The following is a 10,046-nucleotide window of genomic DNA, read 5'->3' on the forward strand; positions in this document are numbered from 1 at the left end:
TAACATATGAGATATCGTTGAAATCGGCATAAGCCAAGGAATATATTGACATAAAGAAATCAAATTTCAAGCAATGTTAGCAAAAGTTATAAGCGTTTTTTCAAAAAACAATGATATCTCTGGAACACTAGGTGGCGCTGTGATCAAATTTCTCAGGTACCTTCGGGCCATGCTAATGATGATCCATACCAAATTTGGTGAAGAAATTTCAAATAGTTTAAAAGATATTGCAAATTATGACATCATTCAAAATGGCGGACACGTGGTACATCCCATCATGGCAAAATCGATATCCACGGATTTGTCATGACCCAAGGAATCGATAGACACCAAGTTTATAATTTTCTGACAAACTGTTCATAAGTTATTGGCCAAAATATGCATTTTCCATATGTCATGACCCGTAGGTGGCGCTGTTCCCAACTTTGGCATGGAACCTCAGATCATGCTTCCGATGAAGTGTACCAATTTTCGTTTCGATTGATCAAAGTTTGGCCGAGCTATAGCTTCTGAACCAATTTTGGGTCGACCTCGTTAAGTTTGCGACATCATAACTTTTTTTTTTCCAATATAGCAAAAAAATCGGGGACAGTACTTTTATGCGGCTCAGTCCGAAGATCATTTGAGTACATGTTTGGACAAAATTAGACCAATTTTGAAGGAGGAGTAGCAAAAAAACTGCATACTGTACTTTTCAAAATGGCCACTACTGTAATGGGCGGAGTCTTGATGTAAGATATTGGTTCTGATCAGCATGATGAGATAAATCAGGTGTACTAAGTTTCATTTTTCTAGATCAAAGGGTTCAAAAGTTATAACCATTTCAATGTTGGATTTTTGAACTGCTGGTGGCGCTATAGAGTTGGTCCTAGAGACTCAAAAATTGCTACAATTACTTTTCATTACCATCACTACAAGTGTGCCAAATTTCATCATTTTCCTATGTATGGTTCATAGGGCTGCCATAGACTTCCATTGGCGGAAGAAGAAGAAGAAGAATAATAATAACTAGAGATAAGATTCTGAAAATTCAATTTTGCATTATAAGAATGAACAAAATATATCGTAGTAAAAATAAGGGACAGTTTTACTCAGTTTAGATCAATTTAATGCAAAATATATTTGGCAAAAATAAATAGATTTTTTTCCATAAAGTCATTTCAATCATTATTTAAACATGTTTACATGAAAAAAAAATTATATATATTATATAATCATACCAACAATGGTAATCGCAAATACCTCCAAATAGTAATCAAAATACGAAATACACATTAGATACATACCAACAATGGTAATTACAAATACCTGCAAAGGTAATCAAAATATGTATCATAACACTACCTATGAATACATAAATACTTGAACAAGATGTTTATGCCAAATGAAATGAAAAACATTTTCATGCAGAAAATTCTTTTTTTTTTTTTTTTTTTTATTTATCAGCTAACAATTTTTTTGAACATGTCTAAAATATTCTGTATTTCAGTTTTCAAACTACAATAAGGAGCATTGCTGTTTTCTGTAATAAGAAACATTTCTTGAGCAGAAAATAAGTATATTAAAATGATTTGTAAACCATATGACATTATAGACTAGAGTAATGATGCTGAAAATTCAAATTTGCATTACAAGAATGAACAAAGTAGATTGTATTATAAAAAGGGACAGTTTTGCTTTTAGTTTAAACCAATTTAATACATAGTATGTTTTCAACAAGAAATCAAAAAGTTCTCTTCCATGCAATCAATTATCAATATTTGCAAAAGTAAAAAACTAATACAAATAACACATTACATAAATAAATGATAAATCATACCAACAATGGTAATCACAAATACCTGCAAAGGTATCAAACAAAAGGGTAACATCAACATATATAATATAACACTACCTATAAACACTTGACAATATGATCACAAGAATAAACAAAATATATTGTTTAAGAGATACTTTTGGTCTTAGTTTAACCAATTAAATACAAAGTATATTTTCAACAAGAAATTAAAAATTCTCTTCCACACTATCATTTAAATTATAAATTTACAAATTAAAAAAAAAAACACATTAGATGCATCAAATATAATCATACCAACAATGGTAATGAGAAATACCTGCAAAGGTATAAAAAAAAATAATAATAATAATATATATATATTAGCGGGAAAAAAATCATTTTTTTGTTTTTAATTGCATGCCTACAGATCTCAACTTTTTATTTGTGTGTTTTGGCTCTTGTACTGGTGGTGATGGCGTCTCAATGTCAGTTTGTGTGTCTTGAATTGCATAATCAGATGTGTCAGTTGGTGTAGGATGTGTAGGATGTGTACTCTGTGGTGGTGTATGAATTTGAAGAATGTCTTGATCCAAGTCTGTATCTTGGAAGAAAGGTGTAGATGGTCCAGCTCTATCATCAGTTATTGTGTTGGTGTTAATTGGCTCAATCTTTATGATAAAATCATTATGTGTTGTGACTTTCATTTCTGGTAATTCAAGTAGTGCATCAACAATATCGTCGTCAGATCTACTGCGTTTTAAGTCAACGATTGTGCCAATAATGTTATTGCCAATTTTGGCTGTAAATATTTTGCCAGATGTAGATTTCATTGTTAAGTTCCCGAAAGTTTTCATTTGTATTGCAGCTGATTTGAATTGAGTTTTACATTTCTCACACAGTATTTTTGAGCTTGATAGTGACATATTGATAGGGTGTTTTAATGGACAGATATACGTATTTGTAATTTGTGCGCCAATTATTTCACAGTTTTGACTGTTTGAAGATGTGGTTGGAAGAAGGACTGCAGTGTCTTGAGAATTAATGATTCTGAATTCTGTGTCTTTGGTTGTAGTCAAGTATGGTTTGTTGTTGTATTGTCTTACGGAGATATTTGACATGCTGTACCACCGGTCAACTTCAAGGCAGTGCTCGCCCCACACAGTCAGTTCTGCAGATGATGTTGCGTCACAAACAGTGTAAATGGTTTTTTCCAGGAAAGTTCCATCTCTCATTATATTGTGGCCCTCGCTCTCCTGTTGAGCGATTTTGACATTGAGTAGTACCTATTGAAAGAGAAATTTACACAGATTAGTAAAACAGTATGTTAAAGCTCGTTTTCAATTTCAGTAACATGTTTATTTCAATTACATGTATGTATATTTAAAATAATGTTATTTTTTTATATGTATATAAATAAGCATAGGAGTTATCTTTAAAAGCAGACTGTGGATACATTTTCAAATCATACTGCCAAGTCACACCATATATTTGAAAGACAGTGGTGTGCAATGCAGCTTCAATGTTCTTTTGAAGTGTAAAATGTGCAAGTGTGGCTAAACAGCCCCTAATGTTAGGACCAAACTTGAAAATTCTCTCGTGTCAGCATGCACACATAAATTTAGTTCAATATAAATTCAAGTTGTGGAATCAAAGTTTATAAGGGTATTTCTGTTATAGTGGTTAATGTTTAAGTAATATGTGATTAAGTCCATTTAAAATAGATACTGTACATTCAAATTTTCTTATAAAAATGTACTTACTCGTTCATATTGGGAGCTGGTTTTAAGGATGTGCTCCAATGTAAACACTTTCAGATCTGTTTTTTGCGTGTTGTAAATGAATCCAGCATCTCTTATACACAATAATTTAGACGTGTTTGTGAAAAGAATGTCTACTTTCCCGGAATACAGCTGCGAAGGTTGTATCACAATATTCTCCAGCTTAATGGGTCTCCTAGGAGTTGCATGGATTAAGGAAATATAGTTAGTTGTCTGGTATACAGTTTAAAGAGTAAAGTCACACAATCTAAAAAGATGATTGTTTTAAGTTTTCTTGCACTTTAGTAACATTTCTTTTTATAACTGTATGGTACTAATAAATCGTCATATACTAAAATGGATCTTTAGGTTACAGTTCATGGTTGTCTGTTCCCTCTTTTTTTAAATAAAATAAATGTCTTTATCAAAGATTCATAATTAAAACAAATATTATAGACTCGAATTCTAACAATTTAAAGCATCTTAAAATGTATTTTTATATTAAATTTCAAATTTTCATACAATCTTCATGCATAAACAATCCCAGTCACAAGATCATTAAAGCCACTAAATCAATCTTGAGGCTCTAAATTAAAATTACATCTCAAAGATTGAGGGGTGAAACAAACCCCAATATTAATAAATTCAAAAAGGAAAAAATATAAATTAATATTAATCAAATAAATATTTATCACATACAGTTATTAATTTTAATGAGAATAATCTAACATAATAAAAGTATTTTTATAACACCATGGGTTCTAGCGCTTTCATTACAAATATTGTTTATTTAGCTGGAAGGGTTCTGCAATTTTTATGAATCAAATAATTTTAACATGGTATGGTTTAGAACCATTTTTAAGAATGCGTTTAGAGCTAAAAGGTCATTGTGAATGTACTTTTCATAAGAACAACATATGTAACTGACTCACCGATCATTTTCTGATGATTTGAATTGCCCGTGTAGTTCAGGCCTGAATATTCTGATTGTTGATGTGATGTCTTTTTGTTGTAATGTTGCGTCAAAAAAATGTTTCTTGGGGCCCTGTTTTATGTCAGTGACGTTGTGTATATATCCAACAACATTTGATGGACTTGCCATATCTATAAGAAATATTGTATGCACATTAAAAAAATAAAATAAAAAAAAAAAAAAAAATTAAGATTTAATAATATGATTATCACTTACAGGAGTCACATGATTTAACATGATGTGGTTATAATTATGAGACATATGTTTTGTGATTTAGTTTGAGTATCTTTGAAATTACACAAAATATTATAAATAAAATATTAAAGTCATATTCTGAATTTAAAAATCATTAAAAGTATATTTAGACTAACCTGTGTGTCAGGGTGCAGGCTGAACAATCTTTCTCCTTCTGAACAAATCTCCTTCTGAACAAATCTCCTTCTGAACAAACCTCCTTCTGAACAAACCTCCTTCTGAACAAACCTCCTTCTGAACAAACCTCCTTCTGAACAAATCTCCTTCTGAACAAATCTCCTTCTGAACAAATCTCCTTCTGAACAAATCTCCTTCTGAACAAAGCTAGAACGTTTTGTGTGGAACAGTTTTCTCTTAATCAAGGTGAACATATGGCAGGATACAGACACATTAAATAGACAAGAATGCACAAAGGATGATTGATCAGAATGGAACTACAAAAGGTGATGATGAGACAAAGAGAGACAGCTGTGATGAATATTAGTGTCTATGGTGATAAATGACAAGCAGGTGATGAGTTATCAGTGATTGCTGATGACGTGAAGGTGATGAACATATATAGTATATCAGATATGTTTAGTTGAAATTACTTTATGCTCAATGTCATGTGCTAACTTGAAGACATGTTTTGTTATTGTTCACACATTGGTTTTTATACATATGGTGCTGAATTGTGAACTATTACTTTCTATGTATGTATTTTGAGCCCTGCTGTAGTATTGAATTGTGTTGGTAAATTTGAATATATAGTATAAATAGATAAAATGTGTGATGTATGAAATTGTTGACTATTTAAATAAACAAAAGTCAATTGTACCATTTTGTTGTGTTTAATATACAAATAAATACAATTATATTTGAAAGATGGATGTGAATAAACCTTGATTTTTTTCAGCATTAATCATATGGATAAGAAAACTCCATTTTAAAAACTTTTGAATTAAAATAATTGTGCATTTAAAAACAGATTAGAAAACTATTTACAGCATGTGACAAAACAGCAGTATAATTCAGTCATTGAACATTGAACATGAACATTGTCTTGACAATGGTATCATATGACAATTTTGAATGTAGACAATGTTAAGAATTACATTAATACAAGATTAGGGGTTTAAAATGATTCAAATTTGTATTGTCTGTGCTGAGGTGATCAATTTAATTATAAAGTGTATTTAAAAACATTAGGGGTTAAAAAACTATTTTGAGTAAATGAAAAAAAAAACAAATACAATGATTATTTAAAACAATTACAAAAGGGTATTCAAAATTGTGAAATAATTGGTGCACAAATAACTAACATGTCTGTCAATTAAACCATCACATTAGTAACATGCCACTATTCAGTTTGTGGCTATAAGCGTCCAAAAAGTGGCATAAGTGGCATAGTGTCCAAAATGTTAAACTCAATTCAAACCAACTGCAATAGAAGTTAAAACATAGAAACCTCATCATAAAAATCTACCTCTGACAACATTTTTACAGTAATAGCATTGAAATAGCATTGTTTGCACACTGGTTGATGTAAAATGCAACAGATCTAATGATGATATTGTTGATTTTCTGCTTGAACTACTAGAAATGAAAGTTACTACATACAATGACTTTATCATTAATTGAGCCTATAGCTTCACTGGAGATCAACACAAGTGTGATGAATGAGGACACTACTGAAAGAGCTGGACAGGCTGAACAATACTTTGAAGATAAAGAGTTTGATCAAACCACACAGTACACATCCTATTTCAACTGACAAATATCATTGTGCCATCCAGGAAACACAAATTGACAGAGCAACTCTCCAAGTCAGCACGTCCAACTGCAGAAATATAAAGACAAAAAGTTGCAATTACTACAGCTTAAAGCTTTTTTCTCAACTGTGAATTTGTAGTTTCCATTTCATTTCATACTTGATTAAATATCTGCATGTTGAAAATGTATAGTTTTTTTTTCACATTTTGCCATGTGTATATTGAGAATTAAAAAGACTGCAAGGAAACTCATGCATTCTATTTGTTGTTGGTAAATAAATATAATTCACATTAAATGGAATGAAATGAAGAGCAAAACTGCAATACTATAGGTTAGAAATAGTTTGATAAATCAGAATGGATTTATCAGATCCAGCAGATCTAGTTCTGAAGATATTAAACACTTCAGACAGCAAGATGGCTTCCAATGATTGTATTTATTGACCCTGAAAAATGACATGGGACAATTTGATCAGAATATTATCAGTTGTGCAAATCTTTTTCCACATTATACACGGTGCACAGATCACTTGTTAGCTCCATGTGCGTCACTGAAAACTCACAATACATATAATAAATTCAGCAACATATTGCCTTCATTACTCAGTGAACTTTAACCAAATGAACACCTCTAAACATACCAATATTAGCTGGAAAGAATGAAGGAAACAAGAGCGTCTTGTCTCAACAGCGTCCATGTGCTCTCCGAGGCTGTGTAACTCAGACACTCTAAAGGCATGGTGTGCAACACTGATAAGTGTCCCATTTAATGAAACACCTTAATTTATAGTTCCTAACCACAAAAATATTGCATGACTCACTCGTACAAGTATTTAGGTATAACAAGGAAATCAAAAGTCTTTTATGTCATAGAAAAAAGTTTTAGGAAGTTCATCATAAAAAAATAAAATATAATTAATATTTCTTCATTCCCAACTTGCTAAACAACTCCTCAAGCATTGTAGGCTACTAAGTTACTTGTCCTGCTCTGTGTGGGTCTTGAACCTTGGTCTCTGGTGTGAGAGTCAGGTGCTCTAACAAGGAGGCTAGCTGGCCCTCTTTACACTAGCTTCTTCCAAAGCAGTGAAATTAATATTTTTTAATGAATGGCTTGATTTGTTTTATCAATATTCATTTTTCAGGAACAGAATAACATTATGCACAGTGAGGAGCCTACAGATTAAGAGCTTCATATGAGAAAAATACAATAATAAAAACAACACATTTTTTAATGGTTAATTTCAGATCAAAACCTGCAAATGACCATTAGGTGTCAGATTGATTCAAAGCATTATGGAACATTTGGTTCAACTGTTTCACAAAGCCTCAATCTTACCACAACTATTTGTGCTCACTTTAATGAGAGGAATACTTTTGCAGTATGGTCATATGCCATATGAGATTTGAACCCATGATCAGAATGGCTCAGGATTTGTAGTATGTGGATTAACATATTGCACCACTTAGAAGATGCTGAACTAAACCGCTGCAGAGGAGAGGCTACAGTGTAATAATAATAATAATGATTAGTAATTGGTTATTTGATTGGTTAAGTGGTGTAATTAGTGTAATGCAATTAGTGTAATTAAGTTGAGCAATTAGTGAGGGTTTATAAGACAGGCAAAAAAGGAGACTATTTTCTGTGTTTCTTGACAAGGTGAGGTTAAGCAGGTCATAAATTAAGCAATGTGTTTTGAAATTACATCAGTGTACAATTTTAGTTCTTTTGTATGAAACTCATGGGTATGTTGTAGAAAGAATTTTAGAGATCAGAGTTTTTTGTGTATTTTTAATGAATGTTGACAAAATGGTTGCTCTCATGAAGGGCTGTCACATGCTTCTACAAACATTTATATAAACAGCATTATTTAGGCTAAGACTAAGATATATATAATATAATATAATATAATATAATATAATATAATATAATATATGAGCATTTTTATTATCAAGCTTTTTTATTTTGGATCAGTTATTTCACTTTAATGACGATTAATAGGTAATTTTCATTGACATAAAAGTGAAATAACAACATAAACATACAAGCTTGATAAAAAAATGATCATTTTTATAAGAAAATGTCAGATGGCATTTAGAGGCTTTTGCATCTAAAGTCTTCATACATGCATATATATAATTAAATTAGAATATTTGATAAGTGTTTATGTGAAAAAAAAAATACAATGTCTATGTTAGCTGCAAAATATTTTATGTGAAGACTTCACTTGGAGCATTTAATGAATGTAATATTTTCAGATTTCTGAAACACACTGAAGTCATAACTTCCTCCATGTACTCATCACAAGATTTTCTGATCCATGAACTCCTATAAAGAAGCCCACAGCTGATAAAAAAGGTATATTTCATTGCATGTCTGCAAAATTGAAATTGAAACGCTTTCATTCAAGCCCTAGTTAATCTACTTTCAGATTTGTGCAACAACTCAAAAACCACTGTTGATATTCTGAGGTCCATAAACTCCATAAACAATTTTTCACTACTGAAAAAAGGTAAGCTAACAGACATTTTCTACATTGATGGCTATGTTTTTTGTGTAAACCTTTTACTTTCACCAAGCAGTTTGTTAAACGCATGTAAACTTTGCAGATATCTGAAACGCACAAGTCATAACTTCCTCCCATATACCAATCGCAAGATTTTCTACTGCATGAACTTCTGTAAATTATACAACTGATTAAAAAAGGTAATATACAATGAATATATTCAAACGTGTTACTGAAAACATATAATTTTGTGATTTTTGATAACTTTATTGCTTTTCCCCTCTAGCAATAGTGACAACAACAGTCTTGTCAACTATCAATTCAGAAAATGTTCTGAAAGAACTTTAAACGTATGCAGGCAGTCAATTAATTTATTTTACTACTGAATACATCTCCACAGTAACAATGTTGAATGGATGGCTTGTATTATATTTGGCCTATGTACAGTTACTTAATATGTGCCAGCCAAAAGAGGATGGCCTGCCCCGGCTGAGTCTGGTTCCTCCCAAGGTTTCTTCCTTTACCACTCTGCTGATTATGCTCCACCCTTTGATCCAAGATGTTCCACCCTACTATTATGCTCCACCCTTTGATCCAAGATGTTCCACCCTACTAAGGGAGTTTTTCTTGCCACTGTCGCCTTTTGGCTTGCTCACTGGGGTATTAAGGCACATGTTCAAGATAAATATGTAATAAAGATTCTTTTTAATAAAATGATTGAAATATACTTTGTCTCTGTAGCCATTTACTTCACTTTACTGTCAGTGATTTTCTACTTGTACTAAATGGATATAGACTATATTTAGTATATGAATTGATTCTACACAAACTTGGTGTCTTTTACAAAAAGTGCATCATAAAACAGCTTAGTGGATAGAGCATTTACATAATTTTCATTTAATTTGTAGTATGCTATTATTTAACAGTTGTTTTTATTGTTTTGAAATACTAAAATTAGTAAGTGTCTTCAGGACAATAGTTAAAACGTTGTCCAACCTGAATGTTAATTTTAACTTTAACAATACTTAA

The 10,046-nt window shown here is 31.4% G+C and overlaps 1 protein-coding gene and 1 long non-coding RNA gene across 4 annotated transcripts; one reads left to right on the forward strand and one right to left on the reverse strand.

Moving 5' to 3' along the window:
• Window positions 1-1,028: 1,028 nt before the first annotated feature.
• LOC311088753 (uncharacterized protein) lies at window positions 1,029-7,991 on the reverse strand. 3 transcript variants are annotated; one of them, XM_084123035.1, is made up of 5 exons: window positions 7,155-7,991; window positions 4,991-6,581; window positions 4,467-4,942; window positions 3,538-3,730; window positions 1,029-3,060 (listed from the first exon to the last, which is right to left on the reverse strand). In XM_084123035.1, exons 3-5 carry the CDS (start codon window positions 4,634-4,636, stop codon window positions 2,173-2,175), a joined length of 1,251 nt encoding a protein of 416 aa, XP_083979161.1. In that variant the 5' UTR covers window positions 4,637-4,942; window positions 4,991-6,581; window positions 7,155-7,991; the 3' UTR covers window positions 1,029-2,172. The 3 variants fall into 3 exon arrangements, with proteins under 3 accessions (XP_083979161.1, XP_083979159.1, XP_083979160.1); XM_084123033.1 differs by having other exon boundaries at window positions 4,467-4,638; window positions 4,879-6,581; XM_084123034.1 differs by having other exon boundaries at window positions 4,467-6,581.
• A 778-nt stretch (window positions 7,992-8,769) lies between these two features.
• LOC311088804 lies at window positions 8,770-9,744 on the forward strand. Its single transcript, XR_014607566.1, has 4 exons — window positions 8,770-8,869; window positions 8,943-9,023; window positions 9,121-9,217; window positions 9,304-9,744. It is a non-coding gene; the product is annotated as an uncharacterized lncRNA (long non-coding RNA).
• The last annotated feature ends 302 nt before the right edge of the window (window positions 9,745-10,046 follow it).

The sequence above is a fragment of the Abramis brama genome (assembly GCF_963993115.1).
Source record: "Abramis brama genome assembly, chromosome: 8".
Lineage (NCBI taxonomy): Eukaryota > Metazoa > Chordata > Actinopteri > Cypriniformes > Leuciscidae > Abramis > Abramis brama.

Coding starts and splice junctions, on each gene's coding strand:
- LOC311088753 (XM_084123035.1), bottom strand. CDS start 4,636: ATGGCAAGTCCATCAAATGTTGTTGGATATATACACAACGTCACTGAC. Junction 3,731..4,466: donor AAATCATCAGAAAATGATCG/GTGAGTCAGTTA, acceptor TGCAACTCCTAG/GAGACCCATTAAGCTGGAGA. Junction 3,061..3,537: donor CCAGCTCCCAATATGAACGA/GTAAGTACATTT, acceptor CTCTTTCAATAG/GTACTACTCAATGTCAAAAT.